This window comes from Chlamydotis macqueenii, chromosome 5 (genome assembly GCF_036417535.1).
Source record: "Chlamydotis macqueenii isolate bChlMac1 chromosome 5, bChlMac1.mat, whole genome shotgun sequence".
Taxonomy (NCBI): Eukaryota; Metazoa; Chordata; class Aves; order Otidiformes; family Otididae; genus Chlamydotis; species Chlamydotis macqueenii.
The window spans coordinates 39980962-40004200 of NC_141560.1; the positions used below are offsets into that span (position 1 = coordinate 39980962).

General features: G+C 40.4%; 1 protein-coding gene across 1 annotated transcript in view; it reads right to left on the reverse strand.

Annotated features, from left to right (window-relative positions):
• DPF3 (double PHD fingers 3) overlaps positions 1-23239 on the reverse strand; it is a 163903-nt gene that overhangs the window by 37644 nt on the left and 103020 nt on the right. Inside the window, exons 5-9 of the mRNA XM_086749496.1 lie at positions 19725-19820; positions 18646-18684; positions 15007-15085; positions 14641-14682; positions 3911-4048 (exon numbers count right to left, since the gene is read on the reverse strand). Of these exons, the coding sequence (XP_086605622.1) occupies positions 3911-4048; positions 14641-14682; positions 15007-15085; positions 18646-18684; positions 19725-19820 (394 nt within the window). The remainder of the gene's footprint in view (positions 1-3910; positions 4049-14640; positions 14683-15006; positions 15086-18645; positions 18685-19724; positions 19821-23239) is intronic.

A 23239-nucleotide genomic window follows, 5' to 3' on the forward strand; every position in this document is an offset into this window, starting at 1 on the left:
TTTATCTCTGGAGACTGGGTATCCAATTATGCTTAGAGTACACAAACAACTTTGGCTGGTCTCTCCAGGAGAGATTTATCCACATCATAAAATCTGCATTGGAACTGGGTACAACTGGCTAATGCCACGAAATAACGTACACAGGTGGCTTTGCAGGTCAGATGTGCAAGCTAGCAGAGTGACAAGAGGGCACAGGACTGCATTCTCATTAACTGCAGGTACTGCAGGATGGACCAACCTGCACGTGGCGGCTAGGCCAGCGACAGCCCATGCGATATGTTTTATTTAGGATTGCCATTGGCCAAAGTGCTTGTGGGCATAAGATCTGTTCAGTTGCTGTTTACTGCACAGCTGCCTGTAAACAATGTTTCACACAGCAAAATGCCACTGAAAACTCTTCTCCTTTAATGGAGAGGAAGTTTTTCACCATGTAGACACACTATCCTATTCTCCTAGGAATTAAGGAAGAGTATTTATACTAGTACACTCATTCACGCACACATCTCAATAGATGGAAGTCTAATGTAATTCCTGTATCAGAAGTGTCTCAAAATTTGTGAGCACCAGCTGCCCTCAGAGCTGGCCTGTACCCATGGAGTGAGATGGAATAAAACAGCAGGTGTTTTGTGGAAGGCCTGGATGCACCCTGGGCTCACAAATCTCACGCTCTCGGTGCCAACATGTGGAGGAAAAGCCAGCAGTAAAAAAGGCCGAGAATGGTGTGAGATTTTTTTTTTAATCAGTGGAGTTGGGGAAGGGAGGAGTTGACTTTTTAAAAGGTTTTCTATAACTTCCTTTTCACAGTTTCATACCTGGGTAAAAAAAATCAGAGAGTAGATCAAAAATAAATGTATGTGTAGGCAGAGGCAAGACCATGCACTGAGGAAGGGCTATTTATCTGTGTCACAGGGCTAGATAAGACACACAAACAAAGCAACTAAAGCTCAAACAAAGCGCAGGCTAAGATGTTTTAGGAAAGGCAAAGGCCAGAGAAGACTGTTGAACTATCTTCCACGTTGCAAAGGGTAATCCATAAATGAGGAAGAAGGACAGAAGGAGAGAGAAATGTAAATAAACAAATCTTCTTCAATAGTCCAGGACAGCGAGATGTGCCAAGGAGGCAAGACTTGGGGCTTGGGCCAGTCCCTGTTCTTTGATACACACCTATTCAGTGGTTCTCAGTTTCAGGTAGGTTCTTCCTATTTACATGTCTTTTCCAGTCCCTGGATAAATTACTGAATTACCCAAATTGGTCTGTGCATGAGGAGAAGAGTAAAGATAACGGGGACTGGGTGTGCAGGAAGATAAGAGGCCATTGGCTTTTGAGCTGGCATCAATAGTGGAATCCTGCAGAAGCCTCACTCCAGAAAGCTCGCTCCTGCATCAGCACAGCTGCTGTTATCGCAGGTACTGCAAGGAGCGGAGGCTGCGCAAGGGTACAAAGGAAGGAAGTTCGTACTGCACCCGCCCGCCTGAACTCTGCTGACCCAGTGCTTACCTCCCACAGCACGGCAAATTCCAACTGGCCGGTTTGAATTTGCCTTGCCTTTTCTAAATCAAGCTGCTCATATCTCTCTGACACACTGCTACGCAAATAACCAGACCCTGTTCTATATCATATATCTCGTCCTCCTGTTCAGTAGGTTGCGGATTAGCTGTTTGGATTAACATCCCCCCCCACCTCTTCCCTCCCTGCCTCCCTCCCTCCCCCCCACCCGCAAGCCCATGCAGAGAGGATTCTTGAAGCCCAAGCCCTGCAACACTGCAGACCTGTCAAATCTAATTCATAACACATGCCTAGCAGTTCTTAGGGGAGAGGAAGGATCTGATGCCCTGGCTCCCCACCATCCCCCTGTACAAAGGGACCATTTAATGACTGCACATTAGCAATGTGGACAATTAGCATTCACATGGAAGATAAATGGCAGCATAAATTAAATATCACCAAGTAAAAGAGCAAAGATGCAAGATCTGAGCTCAAGGCTGTAAACAAACAGGCAGGCAAAAAGGAACAGACAGCCACTGCGACAGCTAAGCCATTTGGGACAGTTACCTTCCGGCATCTGGGATTTTCCCCAGGGGTGATCTTCACATTGACATGGCTGTTGTCCATACCTCACTGGCTCCTGGCTGGCGGTTAAGCAGATTCGTTCTGCTCAGGAATTTAGTCCTCAGAGTGGTTTACCCCACTGGCTCTAAACTTCTACCTGTTTGAGGATCTGTGCATCAGCAGCTTCCCTCTGCCACATGCATCACACAGGAGCTCTGGGGGAACACAAGCCCGAGCAGCTCCCACTCTACCCCTTCCCATAGTGTAGAACGCACCTTTCTTTCCCTGGGCCAAGGCTAGCTGCTCCTAACCTTACCACAGCTTTTCTAGCTCCTCTTCTTGCTATCTTCTATAATTTCCTAAGCACTAGAAACATAAGGACTGAGACTATCCTTGGCCTCTGTGACAAGCTGAAGGGTAGGAGACACCACCCTTCTCTGTCTGGGCATCTGTGCAAGCCCATTATCAATATTAATTCCATACAGATTTGCAATATGCCTTTCCGATACGCAACTATTACTGACTACTGCAGGCACAGAAAAAAAAAAAACAAACCAAAACAAAAAACAACAGAGATTATATAAATGCTAAGTAAACAAAAGCTACTGGCTGAACACTGACATTCTCCAGCATGGCCAAGCAGTTGCTTTTAGTGCACTGACAGCTCAAGCTGGAGGAGTCGAAATTACTTTTGCTGTGAACCTACAAAACATGTGAATAACTAAAAGGTAGAGCATAAAAGTGACAGAAGCATAGGGACTGCCAAATAGGATCACACTAAACGGCCCTTGAAGCTGAGACAGTGGCTAGCAGCAGATGCTTTGGAGGAAGAAAACCCCCTCCTACACCTCCCTGGGGACAATTATCAATTATTCTGCTTAGAAGAAAAAGGTTTTCCTACTCCTATATTTCTTTCAGTTCTTCTTAATGTATTAGAAAGTGTTTGCCTGGATATTTTTCCCCATAAACATTTTATTGCTTTGTCCACATTGTTCATTACTTTGAACTAAAATGACAGAGTTCACATGGTGGTCTGAAAAGACTTTCTGAAAGTGAACAAAGCTAGCTACACAAATCCCAAGTTGAAAGCAAAGATCACATAGTATTGCACATGGAAAACTGAGAAATTGGGGCTTAGAGACTTGCAAAAATCAGTAATAAAACACAGTCTCCTTGACTCCCAGTTCTGTGCCTAAAAAGCAGAGGCAAGACAGACAAATAGGGTGATTTGGACCACTAAGATTTCTTTCAGCCCTGTCCCAGTGTGGGGAGTCTACGCACATAACACTCCTCTCCTCTCATGTTCCAGCTCTCCTTCTTGCAGATCAGTATTGATGCTTTTTCATAGATTTTCCCAAACTATAACTAAGAAGTGGCTTTCAGTAAAGTTGAGGGTAAGTCATTTGCGGAGGAGATGCACGGATAAGGGGGACAGGTGCTGTGAATTTCATACCTGAAAAACTGAGACATGAATAAATGTCTCTTATTCCAAGGCAAAACAAAGTCAGCACCCTCAAACAGGATGCGTATTTCTTGGCATCCCTGCTAATAGCCCGTGGGAGGCTGCTTGATGATGGGCGGGTTGGGCATCTCTTCTTTTCCCCCCTCTCCTTGCCACCTCCTCCCCACAGGAGCAGTAATGGAAAAGTGACTTGCTGCAGAGATAATGCTGGTTTTGAAATGAATTCCTGACTAGCTGAGCCAGCACCCGTGTGAGCTGCGGCTGATTAACTCCAAGCATTCAGGTCCCAATCACTCACAACAGAGCCAGGCAATCAAGCCAGCCTCTACAAGGCAAAGACAGGGTGGAGGCAACATCCCTGAAAATGACCTCAAAGGCAAAGGGAAAATACTACTCACGTTTGTGGTTTTCGTTTCTGTGGACAGGGGAAGAGCGCGTCTCCTGCTCTCGAGCTTCATCGCCCTCTTCACTGGCAAGGTGGGTGTGAGCATAGTGGTAGCTCAGCCCAGGCCTGTTCTTGTAACGCTTGCCACAAACTGGGAGGAAAGGAGATATGAGGGAGGGGAAGAAAGAATGGAAACGTCAGTGTGATCTACAACAATGGCAGCATCCTCTCAAGTAATGCTTCTTCCCTTCTCCCCCAAGAGCAGCACCACGCACTCCATGCTCCTGCCCAAAACTATTGCAACTAATATTGGTGAAAGATGACAGAAGGGCAGCCCTGCAGCCAGTTGTCCCCACACAAGCTTTCTTCCCACCATGCTGCCAGCAGTCCTTCCTACGGGCCTAGGCAAATGCACATCCAGTCTCCACAGCTCATACAGCCCTAATCCTCTCTGCTGAGATTATTAACAAGATTGCACATAAAATTAAATGAAATGCCAGCTCCGATGTTGGTGCTGCGCAATGCACAGCAATGGGAACTGGACTGAGAAGAAAGGACATTATTTTCTTCATTACTGCTCTCTGAGAAAAGGAAACAGTACTAGGGTGGAGGTTTTTTGGTTTGTTTGTTGGTGTTTTTTTTTTTTTTAAAAAAGGCTTTCTGTAAAAGGGCAATAAATAGCTTTATTCACAGATTCCTAGTCAAGATAAGAAGATAGAAATCATCCACAGTTTCTTGCTAGAAGAACATGTATTAGTGATACTTCATATCTAGCATCCCAATAAATAATACAATGCATGGCAGAGAATCTTCCTTCTGAACTTCTGTTTATTTTAGGACTAAGTCCACGGATATTAAGAACGTGATCAAACAATTCATGCTGATGAAAGGTCTACATTTTCACAGGGAGCTCACCACAAGAGCAAGCTTCATCATAAGAGTCATTACACAAATTCAACTTCTATAAAGTTTTTAATTCATGCTATTGTCTCTAAAAGTTATTTCTTTTCATCTTCAAAGCAGTCTCTGAATGTCCATTTTCTTTTATACAGCTATTTCATCTACCAAATACAATTATTGCCATTTAAAAAAAAAAAAAGGAAACAAAAGCAAAGTCGTTTAGTGCCCTTCCTGCAAATTTTTACTCCTAGTCACATTTTCAGTCACTTTATTAGCTTACTTAACCTCAACAATTTCACACTGGAATAAGTATCATGCCCAGTAGTCAGTCCTGCATAGCTTACTTAGGAAGGTGAAGGAAGTGGTGCCAGAAGAGAGAATAGAACCCAGCAGTCTCTAGTTCTCTGTTTTGTTTTTAGACCCCTTGAAAAAATCTCCAAGGGGAAAGTCACCATCCACTCCTAAAAACTTCACTCAGCTCCAATCCTGAAAATGTATCCTGCAACGTGTATAGATACTTACTTCCCATTTCCCAAACACCTAAGTCTGGGAATGCCATAAGGCTTCATAAAAAAAAAATTCTCAAAAAAGACCCACTCCAACTATTCATTTACATCTAAGTAAAACTTCCATTATTATACTTTTCTTCTACTACTCACAAAAAGCCAATTGATGGACCATATTCTGGAATAGATGATAGACAATTGTAAATCAAAGCCTAGCATGGTAACATTTCATTCTCTGTCTCTTCTGTCTGATTTGCAAACTCCCTGAAGGAAAATACTTTGCCTTATTAGAAACATGTCAAACAACCTCATTATATCAGTAAGATGAGTGATCTGAAATATTAGATACTTTTATATCAGTCTTCTCCATTCTGCAAGATGAAGATCATACAGTCATCATAACAGGGAGAGGGGAAAGCTGGGGAGAAATAAAATGCCCACATACATATGCACATCCATTCCTTGAAGCATCTGCCCTCGTTTTGTACGTAAACCTAACTCTATTGCCAGAAATTTGGAACAACTAGACTGCTGTTAGATGCATGCTCTCCTCAAAACGTCAGTTCCATCTCCCTTCTTCTAGCACCAGCCATGTATTCTTCTAATGCATTCTGGAGAGGCAAACTACTCCTCCTCCTCTGTGGTCCTACAGACCAAAGGACAAACAGTGGAGCAGATGCTGACAAAGAGCCAAACAACAAGATACCCACAGTTCTGTATGACTTTGTCTCCACATTTTGAATGCCGGAAAAAAGCGTAACACAAAAGTAACCATGAAACCAGAGACAGCTACAAAATGCTCATTGTTTACATTATTTCAGAAAGATAACTCCCTCTAATTACACAAACGTTACAGCATTTCTTAGAACAGAGAGACAGATTTACACTTCTAGCAGTATCATCCTAAGTATCCTACTCTACCATCCTTACTTGGGTGTGTTTGAATACAAAAGTTAAAAAACAATTCTTCTGCTATGAATTACTGATACTGCTCAAAGACTTCAGTCTACTTAAATCATTTCCAGAGCACTATCAGGTGATCAGGGCTGTACTGACAGAGGAGGCGGCATTTGGAGTTAATAGGTATACAATATATACTATCCAGCTCTATCTTGCCCTTCTACAGCTTGATGCTGCGTTAATGCTAACCTAGCTGCAAAACCAGATAAACTCTAAAACCCAGTCCCATTGACCTATTAGAGGGAGTTTTAAATTTCAAACCAAAAATATTTCTAAAAATTCTACCAGACTTTATTTCATTCAGCTGTCCCTGAAAATATGCCAACAATTCTAGCTCTACTTTTGTTAACCTTACAAAAGCACCATGTCCTTGAGTATAGGTCTCATGCATGTTTTTCCCTCAATTCACAGAAGGAAACTTGCGTTCCCTGCAGGAAGTCCCAAGGCTGTGGCCTTGCCTCCATTCCCTACAGGATCCTGCACGGATTTTATCTGCGGAGTTTAGGATGGCATAGAAAATCAGATGGGTCTGCAGACTTGCCCTTCTCCAGCAAAAACGTATCAGCTCACCAGGAAAAAAACCAGGAAGTGTCAATGTAAGCTGACGCAGTAGTAATTCAGTAACTGAGCCCTTTCCACTGCCAAAACTCTTTCAGATGGCCTTCAAGGGTGGCTGCAAGCTGTGACATGCCTAGCTAAAAAGGAATTTGGAGGACTTTATAACCAGGGCTGAGGCAAAGTAGTTCTCTTTACACAGTCCCAGCAGATCCTTTGTAGGACCAAAGATTTGCAGCTTCCAGCAGCTTTTTTTTTCTTGGTGTCTAGACTTTTACACCTCTCAAATCCATGTTCTGTCACGGAAAAAGTCCAAAGTGATGCCATGAGTTGAAACTGCAGAGATTTCCTGTTCCGCAAGCAAATTAGACTTTTGGAGGGGAAAAAGGGTATCACAATAGGCAAAAGAACCACTGGCTTAAGTGAGACTTTGCAAGACTAAAAGCTAAGTCAGAACTTCATGGTTTCACCAACAGATTGAATCTTCCTGAATTCACCCCAATCTCTTATTTTACAGATAGAGCACACTTTATTAATCTACCATATCACTGTGCTAAGAAGTAGTTTCTATAAAAGGGCGATCATTAATAAACACTTAGCTCTTATATAACCCTTCCCACTGCAAGACTGGCTTTTCAAACATTAATTAATCTTCCTCCACATTCCTGAGTGGGAAATACTATTCTCATTTCACTTCTGAAAAAAAGAGAACCACAGAAGGGTTAAGTGACTTGCCCACACAGTGATCTTTTGTCATTACCAGGATTGGAATTCATGAGTTCCAGCATCCAGACCAGTGCTCACACCACATCTTTCTCATTCTCTGAGCTGACAAAAGCATAATGAGAACTGGTTCCCCTAGTCTGAAATGTACACTGATGATTACATTCTTGACACTATGCAGCTCACACATAGCAAGTGAGAGTGTGCCTTTCATAAACTTTGCCAGGTGGCCTTGCCTTTCTTTCAGCAGCTTTGACTTTTTTAGCTTTAATTTTCCTTGCTGGATAGGCTGATCATCCTTGCATGTGGTAGATTTCATCCTGAATCTCAACACTGGGAAGTTGACTTGATCTTTAATTAGGTAGCTGAGCCCAGTGAAAACAGCGGGAGTCTGTAGAATGTAACCCACTCCAATTCTTCCTGCATTCAAAGGAATTATTTTGCTACAACCTGATGTGAATGCCATCTTAGGAACAAGCTGGGGAAGTAAGCAGTAATACAGCAGCGCAGATCAAACCTGCACTGGGGAGATGGGAGATATTATGGGGAAGACAGTGAGATTTTATTAGGCTACTAGACACCCTCATATGGTGAACCTTACTTTCCTTCCAATGTGAAGACTGAAACGAAGACCTTACACAACTATGTTATGGGAGAAAAACATAATTTATAGACAGTTTAATCACAAGCCTTGAGTGTTTCATAAAAGAAACTCAGTTCTAAGTTCTGGCCTGTAACAGCCTGCAACTCTTTCGATAAGCAAATTCTCACTCAGCTTACGTTTCTCAATGAGTAAAATTAATATAAAATATTTCCCCTGCTTTAAAAGGGGATTTGAAATCTATGACTTAAAAGACTTCCTCATCAAATATTTAATGGCTGTGTTGCTGTCATTTTGAAATTGTTACACATTTGGTCCTTGGCAGGCTGTGAGCTATGTTCCAGCCAGCTCTCCACATACACTTTGCACAATCTGTCACCAGTATGAGACAGAAGGAAATAAACCATGTTTTTAGTGGAAACAGGAAATTGGGGGAGCACATACTTCTTTTTTTTTTTTTTTTTTGGTGACTGACTCTTGCCCCCCTCATTGTCTTTCTTTGCTTTTCTCCTTTGCCTCCTGTTCTATCTTCTCAGCTGGGCTGTGTCAAACGCTAAATCTTAAGTTAACTGCTGGCAGGCAGTCATTCCTTAAAGTTATCTTTGTGTCCCACTATTCACTCCACTCCAAAAAAAAAAACCCCATTCCTTGTTTTGCATTGGTTTGGTGATATAATCTGCCCTGCTACAGTTATGTCCACACTCTGGCACATCTAAAGATCTCAAATGCTAACAGTGTATTTTGACTTCCACTGATGGAAAGGCATTACATTTGTCCCTCTTTGATCAGTACTCTCATGCTATACACCTCTAGTATTAAAGTAGCTATTTAGTAATCCTTTTCACAGGGGATTTTCTGTAGGTAGTAAATAGTCCTTGTTTCAGTGCCCCCAGAGGACAAGTCCCAGAATCTACATGCTGTATTAAGATCACAGGAATGTTGAGCTCCAGTGCAAAACATGCACAGATCAACAATATATGTGTCCACGTGTCAATAAATTAATTGCTAGCAGGAGCAAAGGAGGAAACAGGTAGCATTTATAAGCAGAAAATGTTTGGCTATCAGTCAACTGTTCCCCTCTTACCACGTGCTCTATTCAGACCTGTGTTATTAAATACCTTTTCTTTTTTTAAAAAAAAAAAAAGTGTCCTTTTCTCACTAATCTTTGCTTTTCTACCAATAATGTAGTCAATGAATGCCAAGTATAGCAGCTATGGTGGGAGAGTTGTTTGTTGGTTTCATCTGAACAATCATCTTGTTCTAGATCTTACTGCTTATTAACTACTTAGGGATTCACTAGAAAGGATAATACCAGGAGGTGATTTAGGGCTTAAACTGATAACAGTTTAAAGGGAAGCTGAAGTAATGGTGGAGATTTATGAGAAGCATCTAAAAACATCATGCTATAATCAAAGTATTCTCAAATCAGCTTGTCATTGTGATACTTAACCAAAGGTCTGTCCTAAGAAGCAGCAGTTAGTAGTGCTGGACTCAGTCATAATATCTGTAGTAATTAAGACAACAGATCAAGTCTCAGAGAACTGGTGAAAATCAAGCTAAATCATTATTTATCTTGCAGGTCTTTTGTATACCAGCAAATCTTCCAGAGAATCAATGAGATGTTTGTTAAAATTAGTATGACAGGATCAAATCCATTTCAAGGAGATGCAAAAGAAGGCAGGTGAAGTTAGCAAGGTAATTATAGTAATTATAGCTACCTAAAAGAGAGACATCCTCAGTACCCATTGAAACTTAGTGGAATCCATTCATCTTAAATCATTTGAACTACCTGAAGACTCCTGCATTTTGTTGGCAAAACCTACAATATGTATGGTGGAGAAAGGGAATGTGAAGAAAAAAATTAACCTCAAAATAATGAAATTTCAATGCCCTGCCAGATTATGTACTTACAGAAAAAGCCGGAGGATGTTCCAAGCTATACTGATTTGTATGTAGGGTTAAGCGTTTTTAAAAAGAAAACCATGTTCTGAATAATTATTAGTAGTTCAAAGTCAAAGTGTCCACTTAGGGACCAAGCCTTATATGATCTGTAAGCACAATACAAGCAGATAGGTGCGTAGCGGGATATTCAGTTTAGGAGCCTATCTCCCATTGAATCCATGAGAACTAGGAGCCTAATTACTTTGAAAATTTCACAATGCACCTTTCTGCATCTTCACGCACCTGAAAGAGTCCATTTAGGGCCCAATGCTCGTGTCTTCTTCTTTTTTTTTTTTTTTTTTAACATTAATTTGGAGGGTGGAATAATCTGCCTGAGTAGAAACAGGTTGAACAGGGAATGAACAGGAAGCTATAGTACATGGTATATTGAATATGAACTCACATGGTAGACAAGGATGACAACTCCTTTGCCACTGAAATATGACATAGTACTGGAGAGGAGCATCTTGCATTGCAAAAGGGTTTACTAAACAACCTATTAGGTCAGCCACCTCTGCACCTCTTCTAGATACATAACAGAGAAAGTTGCATAAGTTTACGTTCTATAAGTAAATGTAAGTTACGTGTAAATGTATCAACCCTTCACCTTCTGAACTGCTTCTGTCCTCAGAGCAGCAGATTCTACTTAGTTCTGAGCACTGCTCCTTAAATAAGACCTTCTGGAGATTTTTCAGAAAAAAAAAAAAAAAGAAACAAGCTTAGTAAAACAGCTGAAGAAAGTACAGCAGAAAGAAGCCCCAGTAACTGTTTACAGACATAGAAGACATTGTTATCCACTAAGAACAGAGCAAGAACCACTGGTCTTAGAATGCAGCAGAGAAAATTCAGGTTAAACAACTACAGAAACCTGACAATTAAGTTTTTGACAAAAGAATCAGCTTCTACAAACCACTATAGGATCAGTGTCTCTGGGTACATGCAAGGTTGCATTAGTCACTGATCCAGCAGAGATCATAGGAAGATTTCAATCAATTCTCATTTTGCACAAGGAATGGATCTGAATACATATCTTAGCCTCAGAGGGACTGTGAATAAAGGATATGATACAAATATAAGTTGTTATACTAAAATAGCAGTTTATACAGGAATAAAACTAAAAGGAGACAAGGACATACCAGTAAAAGGAAAAGAAAGAAACAACTCCTTTTAAAGATGGGCAAGGGAAATCTTCCACAGATAGAGGGACAGAAAACAACAGTGGAAGTATATATGTAAGTCTCCATGGGAATATGAGAAGAATAAAAGCAGACAAATGAGAATGGACAGCAGGAAAGTTAATAACCTGTAGAGATTCAGCACATACTAACCGCTCTGGCTAAAGGAAGTAGACATCCGGAGTCATGAAGCTCAGGTGCTACAATCGATTGCAACTTTTAAACCAGAGTACAAGTTTCTAGATAAAATTTCAGTGGAGCTTCTTTTTTTTTTTTTTTTAAAAAAAGTAAATAATATATAATAAACAATAGGAAAATAGTAGCACAATTTTTAAGACTGCTGTGGTAGAACTGCCAGTTCCCCAGCTGATCATTTGACAACAACATGGCATCAGTTCTTATTACATACATAGGTATTCATACAGTCGTTCACTCTGTCCCTCCTTTAAAAATCACATGCTTAGTTTATCATGGACAGCTGTGGCGGCATATCTTCCACTTCTCTTGCTTGACATCAGAGGCTTGGCTTTGCTCTTCAAGCCCTACTTTTCACTATCCTTTAAGAGACCTACTCTATCTCCTAGCCAGGTATTCAAGCTATGTTTGGATTTGGTCTCATACAGCAGTTGACCCATTTGGCTACATTACCATTTCCAGCCTATACCCACCTCACACCCGGCTGCCCTACCACTTTCATTATCCAAGTATTTATCCCAAAGGAGCTCAAAGCACAACACTCTCCAACTCAAGTTGTTGAAAATCTGACAGACTAGTTTTCCAGTTGCTGATTTGATGAAACAAGGCATTTCATCACTATGTTGGCAATTTTATTAATGCTTTGAAAAGTCAAACTTTTTATTCTGAACTTCTGATACAGTATACGCTCAATAAAATCAACTGAAGTATTTCAAAATATTTCATCCCACAAAACAAGCTATCAACCACCTTTCCTTAAAAACACAGGATGACAAAAGATTTTGAGCTTTGAAAATCTTCCTCCACATAGAAATTCTATCTTTTCAGTCAGTTTTAATATTGGGACCAAGTTTAATATTGGTGTAAAGCTGAATGTCTCTTCCAAAAAAAGGCAGGCCTTTTCAGCAATAACATTGCTATCTTCCAGCACAAGGGGCAGTGTCAGCTGGGTACCGCTCTTGCATCATCTTACTGACACACAGACTATTTTTTTCCCATAATCTTTTTATTACTGGTGATATATTCTTGTTTCCCACAAATATGAATGCGTAACAGTTCTTCACCACAAACTGTTTTTTGTGCCCATGCAGTTAAATAAGAAAATTAACATGGTTTAGATATGCTTATGTTTTCTTCTTTGTGGTCACTTTCCAAACTTAAACATCAGAACTTTTGCAGAAAAAGTAACCTGGAGGTAAATTAAATAATATACAGAAAAAGTAAAGTGTCAACCCATTAAGGTAATTATTTATACTAATAATGTGATTGTGGGAATCATGTTTTCCCAAACAAGAAACAGATTCACTACTTTTGACCTGCATGTTTCCATGTAAAACAAAACTATCTGGCCAAAACATCTGCACATGGAGTACTGCAAAGCAATTTCTAAGCTACTGTCATTAGGTTGAGATTTATCTATAAAAATATTTGGCAAATAATTTCAAAGAAAAAAATCGATTCAAGAAATCCACCCAAGCAGGAAAGAGGCCTCAACTTAAGCCAATTACTCACAAGTAATTGTACATAATATTTCTACAGAAAGTTAACAAGGGCAGGATATTACTTTAGGATGATGGGATTACAATTGAGACAGTTCTTTCCTCTGCTCCACAGTCAGGTAAAAGAGTTCTACTACTATGTAACCCTTTTCTCAGCTATCTACAATGGAAAAGGAGGAGTCACTATGTAAAGTCTGGATTCCAAAATTCCTTATGGCTCACCTCTAACTATACATTTCCTAAAAATGAAAGGTATCAGCCAAATGAAATAGGAAAGATTATATTTCCAAAACCAAAGAGGAAATTTATGCTCTAAAATGTAAGCCAAGGCAAAATTCCGTCAGTACAACAATGTACCAGAGCCTTGACTTCAGCCTAGATTTCTGCTGCCTGCTTTGATGTCTTAGATGTTTTATCTACTCTGTGCAAATCACTGCTATGCGTGTTTTGAGGTCTCTGTAAGATCTAAAAGCAAAGCAAGATCAGAAAATAAAGAGTCATTATGTTCAAAATTACTACCACTAACAAGTGTCCTTGGATTTAGAAGGATGTTCCAGAAGAGAGATAAAGACAGTTATGTATATACCAGCAGAGGAAAGCTGTAGATTTCAGCAAGATACATACTGGGCTCCCAGAGAAGTCTTAGAAGACACATTGTAGTTCTTCTAACGCACAGGGACAGATATTTAACCACAGCAGAAATCTCTTGACTCTTCAAGAGCTCTTCCTCCTTGATCACATGTTCAGACATTCCTATTTGTGTGCAAGTCTTTCCATTTCTACTCATTGTCTTTAGAGTATTCATGCTGCTGAAGCAAAATACCCAACATGTCCATCACTGTACTGTGCAGGGTCACCTGGTCTCACCATAAAAGATGCTGAATTGATCACCATTTGATCAAGGAATATAGTTCTTCTTTACCATGCATGCTCCTTATGTATTCATGTTTTTAAAAACAAACCCCCATAGATTGACATAGTAATGGTTGGTCTTTTAAGGTCAGTAACGTTGCAAGATAGGTAAATAGTAGAGAAAGGGGGAATCTAGTTGTCCTCAAAACCACCAAACATTTGTGGATCACAGAAGTGAAGATGTCTTGCTATTCTCCTACTTCTATTATCTTTTGTTACGTTATAGTCTTATAGGGCAGAAGGCACCCAGTAACACAAATTATTATTGCATGGACACTCTACAGTAAGCCTTAAGATGGGAGACCTCAAAAGCATGTGGGTAAGATAAGTGCCCTTCACAGAAATGACATAGTGAAGCAAAAAAGAACATCAAAAGAAGAAGGAAAGCACCAAGGACTAGATCATTAAAAAAAAAAAAATTACATTCTGTATCAAATATTGGACTCCTTCTTCATACTAGGACTCTGGTATCCTTCTTCAGTTTGAGCACTGGACTCCGGTGTAATTTTTCAGTTGGGGCAATGCTTTACTTCACCTGCAGTCCCACTGCGACATGTCAAACAGCACGGCCATATGCAAAGTGAATATGTATCAAAACAAAGCATTTCAGTTGTGTTTGTTTCTTAGGAGGGTTCAACTCCTGATGATGCCACAAGAGTACTATCTGAGTGAGGGATGAGAATAAGACCTTCAAAATTTATCCCAGTGAGATTTTAAAAGGATCAAAGGAAAGAGAATCACCAAATATATGAAGAGATACAACAAGGGTGAAGTACCTTTGTCGGAGATTTTTGAGTTATGCTTTTGTTTGTAACTATCTGAAACAGAGAAAGAAATAGAGGGTGAATCTTACATGGGGGAAAGGAAGACAAAAGGCAGAGAAGCCAGAAAAAGAGAAGGAGAAAGAGAAAGAAAATGTAAGAGATGATTTATTATAGGGCAAAGGGAAGTGGAGTCTTGCTGAGGACTTAATTTTATTTCCTTCATGCAAAAACACCAGGAGAAGCAGCAGCAGCAGGTGGCAAACATGCAAGTCAGAGAGCAGCAGAATATTTTGCTGGAAGGGAAAAGATGAAGCCCTGAGTGCACTGAGCTGGTAGGACCAGGCTGGAAGCAGAATCAGCTGTCTGGGTGCTACTTACTGTCACAAACATAGGGTTTGTCATGGTCATCCTGGGAGGCAGCATCATTCCGTCTCCTGCCACCTCCAGATCCCCGTGCCTGCAAAGACAAGAGGAATGTTAACATTATTCCATCGCCCCTCAGGTCTCCTTGTGCCCCTCACCCTCCTATGAAAAATGTGCAATATAAACTAAACAAATCCTCAGCTTCCATACAGGTTTGTCAAGGGTGGGCTTGACCCTTCATCTTCTAAGATACACACTTTGTTAATGGACCTTGTAACGCAGTGGAGATCCCCTCCACAGATAACCCGAACTGTTCATCTGTAGCAGTGAGTCACTGCCAGCACATATTCAGTCGAGTATCATCACACATTCATTTCTGAAGATGTTCAAATACCTTGCTTAACTGAATATGAATGAATGGATAGATGAACAGGTGTTAGAGGATAAATATAACCATTAAATTAGTGAGAGAACAAGCCCTAGATAAAATAGAGGTAAAATTATTTCTTTTAATATTTTCAAAGGAATGTTGTTTGTTTTGGTTTGGTTTGGTTTGTTTTCTAGCTGAAAAGTAATGTTTTGAAATGGCCTTCTGGGACAAAGATACTATGGCTAATTATAAAATGGAGCTTTGCTCAGTTAGCGGAAAAGATTAGGTGACATGGCTAAAAAGGTCTCTCTGCAGTTCTGTGTTCCTACAACATACCAAGTTGGCAGCCCTGGAACCTGAAAAGCTCTGTTTCTCCACAGCACAGACTGCTCTATCCTGAGCTCCAGGGGTAACAGTGGAATTCAGCATCAAAGTTACTTGGTCCTGACCCTTTTCAGCTGAGATGCCAACAAGGGGACAGTTGACATCTGTCCCATGGTGGAAGCTGTGATGTGGAACTGGGAACTGAGCTAAGGCCTTCAGCTCTTTCATGTTCACTAATGTACTGTCTGTAGATGACAAAAACTTTAGACCTGATCTTTATTTGAGGAAGTGATCTGCAGGTGGATGGCTAGATAGCCCTTTACTAATTCTGTCAGCTACTCTATTCCTGGGTGAAAGCAACAAAATTATTTCTGCTGCTCCTCTCATTAAACTGTTGATATTTCTCACCACAGACAAGGTTGCCTGACTCAAATCCTTTGGGTTTCTGCATGTGAAAATAAGAAAGGGACAGAGCTTCATCAAGTAAAGCAGGAGAAGATGTAGACATTCTGAGAATATTAGTGTCCCAGACACAAAGGGATCATATGAGCTCTGTCCATCTTCTGTGGATTTGGGACTGAACTAGCACTATCTGAGCTGCATTCCATCAGACATCTAAAGAGAAGGAACAAGGAACAGTTTTAGACTGGTCTGCCACAGTCTGTCAAAACAGGAATTTAGAAAAACTTCACACACTATTTCCCTAGGATTGCTCAAGCCTAACTGTTAACACAGTCCTGAAGGAAAGACATGGATTTGCAGCTGTCTGGTATACTATTAGGTATGACAAGTATTGCTCTACCTTCTGCAAAGATCTCTGTGCAGATCAGCACACAGAGTGAGATTTGTAAGGGTGAACTGAAAAGCAGTTTCACCCTGGAAAAGGCCCCAGCAACAATTGTTTGGTGGAAGCTACTTTACTGACCATATCACATAAAATCATCTTACTAGTCTGCAGCATTTTCTCTCATCCTGCCAGCTCTGTAAACCCCCTCTGGGCTATGAAATCAATCCCAGGCTAGCTCTTTTCTTCCCTCACTACTCCAAAACATGCTGCAAGCTGCTTTTCAGTCCATGGCAGCTCCTATATGACCCTCAGCTCATTAGAGAGTCTTCACAGAGACAAGTAATTGGCCCTTAATAAATATTTCTGCTGATACCTGGATTAGGATCCAATTTCCCTATCCTCCCAGCTGCATTGGCTTTTCAGGGCTGTAAAAAAAGCTGTAAAGTCTTATTTTTGTCACCAGTCAGTAGGTTTGACTCTGTTTACACACTGAGAAAGGATCTGTTGAGTAAGAAGGTACTATTTTTACATAGGCATCTTTCAGAATAGGATGGTAATTTAAGGTCTGTTGCTCGGAGTTTCGCTAGTCTTACAGCCAGCTGTTTCCCTTCAAACTGTTCTCTACGGAAATGCAAGGGTACAGCATTCATGTCATGACCGCACGTCAGATATACTTTTTCATGCACTGAACACACAGGGGAAGATTTTTCAAGTCAATGACTTTCAATGGGACTTCGGTTCCTAAATGTCTTTAGTGCCTTTGAAATTGTCCCATGGGATATTTGGCTGACGAGCAGACAATCTGTACAGGTGCAGCTGCATTCCTCTCTTATCTCCTAGCAAACTATCCTTCCCAGCTCCTACCACATTCTCCCTGTACAGCAAAGATACTAAAAAGCTCCTTCCTTAAATCCATCTCTTTCACCTTCAGTGTCCTTCCTAATGCTCCCACAATTTCAGGGCTAGCAAACCAAGCAGCTGCCCCAGAGGCACTACACTGAGTGCCTCGTGCTTGCTGTTGGTGCTCCAGTTTGTGGAATTCAGCCATCCATGACTGCCTTCATTCTCCTGACGGGATGTAGCAAAGACTATGAGACTTGACATGTGAGGTCTGGAAGCCATGGCAGAGCAGCCCTGAAGCAGCCAGAGAGAGTAGCCAGAGGGACAGATGGAGAGTTCAGGATTAAAAATAAAATCATGCTGTAGGGAAAGGAAGGGACATGTGCAGTTTGGAAAGTCCAGAGTAGTTATTCTGTCGCATTAATCCTGCACCAATGCTGTCAGCCCTTCTCACTCCTTCTCTGAATCCCCAAGGGCCACACTCTGCAGGATCTAGTTTCCTATGCATGTCCTTCCCCTCTAAAAATACCCTAGCCAACACCTTCCCAGAAAAAAAAGTGCTGCCCAGGTTTCATGTCCACTAATTTCAAATCCTTTGTCCCGATTCCCTACACTGGGTCAGGCTCACATTAGAAAAGGGCTGCTTGAAGAGTGGCAAAACACTCATGACCAGATGCAATTCAGGCTTACCAGTTTTCAACAGCTAGGGAATCTGGCCCTAATTTTGAAATCCTAATTTATACCACATTTTGCTTTGGTTATTGATGCCATCAAATAAAAATGAAAATTGCTCAAAGTATTTGGCACTCTTCAGACTTCTCTTTTTTCACACTGAATGAAGCCAGGGCACTAGCAGAGCAGGAGTTAGTTGCAAGAAAAAGGCAAGAGACCATGCTGCTCCTGTACTTACTAGGGGGCCAGTTCTAGGGTGGAAAATAAGACGTAAATTTATGCTTCAAAATGAATGGGACATCTACTACCCTCCAACTCCTTTCCCTACAGCAGCAGAGAAAAAGCAATAGAGGTATTCTGAAACAGTTTCCCGAACAGGGGAGTAAAACTTTGCACATAACAGTAACTTCAGGACTTTTATTTGTGTAGGTCTGGGATATATGAATACAGCAAATTCCCTTCTTCTGAGCAGTTTATTTCTTTTAGCTATTCACTCTCTTTCACTCACCCTAACTAGCACGCGCCATTTATGTGAGAGCAACTTATTAGAATAGTTGTTAGCCTGTAATATTTGTTGATCGCTACAGTCAAGCTTGTGTGCATGTATCGATTCTAACTCCTGGTTTTGGTTACTGGTTCATACACATTTTCTGCAACTTACATTTTTCTGGAAAATTTTTTTCCAGGTGGGGGTCTTTGGCTAAGAAAGAAAGAAAGAAAGAAACTGGTTCAGGTGATTTTGAGAATAAGGAAGGTGAAATATATACTTATCCAATTATTAAAGTGCTTTGATCTTATATTAAAGGACTTAAGCTCCAAAATAAAGAGGAGCCAAAAACTGAAACAACACAACAACAGAAGAAACCAAAAGAGAGGGTCTGATGCATAAGTACATTGCAAGTATTCAATGTGGTTTCATGTCTCTCTCATTCAAAAGCTATTATATCCTGCTCATTTGGCCTAAAATGTGGCCCTTCTTGCCTGACTCCTCTAACACATCAAAAGGTACTTCTAGAGCTCCTGTGCCCCTGCAGCATCCGCTGGAACCAAAGAGAGATGAAAATGCTCGAGAAACTTATGAGAATAGTCTTCATGTTTATTTAGATGCCTAGCTTATGGGGCCACAATTGAAAATGTTGATTCCAAGTTTTTAAATGTTGGCCTTGTTACTTAACTGGTGCCCTGCTGAAATTGTGAAAAGACATCGTAGGTAAGAGAAGGGACACAGACTCCCCTAAGGATAACATACTGCCCATTTTAAGCAAATGGAAGATTTCTCATGGGCTCAAGAGGGCCGGTGTCAGCCACAAATGCTACCTTGGAGAAAGCTGCAAAACATATTAATGCAGTTCAAGTTACTTTTATTAACATTTTTGGGGCTGTCATGGCTGAATTTTTTTCTTTTCTGTAATTAGTAAATGTTGTTCTAAAGTGAGAGCATTGTAATAGCAGGATGTCTTCATAATTATTACAGTTTACATTACAATCGTAAATATAACACTATAGTAAATTTACCCCAATTTTTTACTCTCAAAATAGTCTTTTTTTTCTTGGTAATTCACTAAAATAAACTGAAAATATATTAAAAATATTTGACCATATGATGGAAAATTACCTATAGTGTATCGCTATCACATATCCATGGATATACACTTTGCATATACAATACACGTGACAAATACACACTAGAGAGCAGAGGTTTGCTTCCTTCCTTTCCATTCCAGAAAACTCTCCACCTACCCGTCCTCTAGGCCTGTTCTTTCGTTTTGGAATATCTTCTTCCAAATCCTCTTCCTCATTCACTTCATCTGCATTTTCATCATTTTCTAAAACTCTCTGTGGTTGAAAAATAAACAGGAATGGTTAGAAGAAAAGAAGATGACACATACAACCAACTGCTGCTCTTTACCACAGAAGCTGCAGGTTATTAAATTACAGTTGATTAATTATATAATGCCAAATCAGATCCCAGAACCCCTACTTCTTTCTGCTAAAGCAAAATTTGCTTTCCCTTCCACCCTCAGTTCTCCAGAGAGTTCTTATTAAAAAATACCACTGGTATCAGTCAACTACGAAAAAAAGGTTCCTAAGAAATAACAGTGGCATCACTGAGCACCAATATCCCAAGACAACGCAAGTATTAGTATGCATAACTGCAGGCCCTGTCTGGGAAATTGTTTGCATGATTTTTTTAATTCTGGTTTCTCGCACCTTAAATTGTTTTGTTTTCCTCTAATGTTGAGAATGTACTTTAAGAAGACAGAAATCAATGGATTTTGCCTTGGCAACTCAGAATTTTCTTTGTTTAGCAAAAATAAAGAAAATTCCCCCATATATTCCAACACGCCTAGTGCATCTAGAAAGTAACATCTTTCAGGGCTTACACCACACCACAGGTCCAGCTCTGTCATCTGGAAGCAGGGGTCTTGCTGCATGAGAATGCTGAGGATGTACAGGTCTCATTGAAGTGAATAGGAACAATAGCAATAGTTCCTTCAATTAATTATTTAGTAGGAACAATAATTCATCATCTCGCATAACTGTGAGATTCCCAGGCCAGGAAATTTCAATCCTTTCATCTTGACCCTTTGAAAAGTAACCTCTAGAATCAAACACAGGCTGCCCTCCCTGAAAACACGCACAAGTCGGACATTGCACGGACAAAGGCAAGACAAATCATCACAACACTAATGTGTAAAGAAGACCTGTTGAAATCCCCTCAACCCTGGGCATGTCTGCTAGAAATACAGAAATGGGCCCCAGCTACTCCTGCCATTCATGGTGTGGTGCCATTTTGTAAGGGACTAATCTGGAATCACTCACACATCTTTACCATGCCACGATTCATTTAAATTACAACATGCAGCCATGATGTAGATTGAAATCAGTGACATTAAACTGATGGGGAGGTTTTTCAGTCTTACTGTATTTGTCCCTTCCCTATAATTTCTACTTAACAGCTTTTTTAAAGCCAGTAGAGGGAGAACAGGAGCAATTCACAGTTGCTTTCTCTCCTTCCTACATACCTGAAGCACCAAATTCTGAATTTGTGGGAAGGAATACAGCAGAAATGTCACTTTTTTAGAAGCCCATATTTGAAAGACCAACTATACAAGTTTATTCTCATTTTATCAGCTAAATTTTTAAGACTAATATTGGACAGTGTCCCTTTTAAAAAGTACAAACAAGTTTTAGAACATGGTAGACAATCAAGTCTTCATCTGGGTTTTGCTCCTTTTATTTTTAAATCTCAGGAGGCTATTTATGAGGTCAGACGATCATGAAATACAATTTCATATAATACTAGAGTGCTAAATACTAGAGGGTGTAAAAGTTAAGCAAGTTCCAGTTCTATATACATAAAATGTTTCTTCAAAACTCATGCGATTGCGTACATTAATTGACTTCACCTTAGGAAACTGAAGCACTTGGAAAATGTTGTACTTGAGGAGACTAGTGGTATGTAAGAAAATAACCAAACTTTCTGATATGAGTTTATATTTTCATATTGGTTCATCTCTTAAAGTATCTCCAAAAAAAAAAGAGAAGGCTGCAATCATATCGTATGTGGGAGGGGAATGAGCTAGTTTACAACAATGATACTACACAAGACCAGTTAAGAGAAATATTACAAACCACTTTCTTCATTTAAAATTGCAGCATCAATTTAGGAAAGAGATAATAAGTAACCAAGTGTGAATTTGGTGACATTGCCAGGGTAATGACTTTAATTCTTCATAGAAGGGGCATACGGTTTCTGATGCATGGTCAAAAGGCTATTCTAAGCCTCCTCCAGTAAATGATGGAGACACACATTCAATACCAATTTACTGTAGGGCAAAATCCTCAACCCTGTTAAATAGCAACTGTACAGCGGGTCCCAATGACTGCATCTATTTAGCAGAGATAATCCCTACCCTTTTTAGCAAAGTAACTTTTCCTATTCTGTCTTTCTAAAAGTTTCCCAGCCCAATGTACTTCAGTGCAGCTAAGCACTAAGTCTTCTCCTCTTGACAGATACTGTGAGTTTGAGAGGGGTGTTAAGTGGCTGGGACTGAGGTGGGAATTACAACTAGGTTTATCCCAGGTGCTCACTCTCCACCATGGAGGCTGTGCTGTTTCAAGTTACACCACAGAAGAGCATGCAAAGGAACAAAAGAAAGGTTTGCGTTCTCTTATTTGTCATACAGATAAAAGGCACTGAGCACGATTTTGATCTAGCACAGTCTAGCTGCCAGGTGCTGAAGTACACACTGAAAGCCAGCTCTTAATAAAGGCTTCGACAGTCATTGTTCGATAGACTGAATCCAGAGAAGCTGTGCTTGCATAAGAAACAACAGCAAGACAGGACTTTTGCATCTGTTCTGGCCAAACTTGCATCCAGGTGACAGGTCACCCCTACGGCAGTTCAGCTGAAAATTTTTGTATATTTTTGCACCCCACTTCCCTGCTCTGCAATGCTCAAACTCGTGTCAGTTCCACCTTCTCTGAAGTCTCTTTCCTTGGACTGCTGCTGGGGATAATTTGTGAGCTCAGATCACACAGCAACATCCGAAGGCACTTGACAATCTCATAAGGATGCTGCACCATGACTTCTTGTGACCTTGAAATCAGGTATAAACAGAGCTTTAGGGCTCTCAGCTTAATAGAGCCAGGTAGACTACTGAAGAATGAAACAGATGGGGCCTCATGCCAAGCTTTTCCTCACTCCATGAGCATGGGATGAGATGCTTCCTCTTTGATGGTGCTCCTTCATCTGTGGAACTAGGAACGGGAGACCTAGTTTTGCTGGCCTGGCATGTGCAAAATTTGTAGCAAACAAACCAGTAGGACTGAGCTCCAAATAATACAGATTTGATGCCCACGCTCTTCTGTTTCATTTGGCATGGAGCTGCCCACTCAAATTTTTACTAGTTTCTAGTATAGATATCTTGTATATCAGACAAAATAACCAAGTTTGACACATTGCCAATGGCTCCTGCTAAAAATCACTAATAGATACTCCTAGCACAATAATATTTTAGCATCACCAAAGATTTACTGCTGCTCCTCTGGGAAAAGCCCGCTTTCCCAGCAATTTAAGATGTCTTTATAAAGTGACAAGCCCTGATATAAGAGCCCTTTATATTAGCTGAATTCCTTCTATGACAGAACCACAAATTTGTTTCTACTTTTAATTGTTAAAGGATGAAATGGATTCTTGGCAAATAACTTCCAAAGTCATAATGCATGTAAAGAGGCAATATTTCTCATAC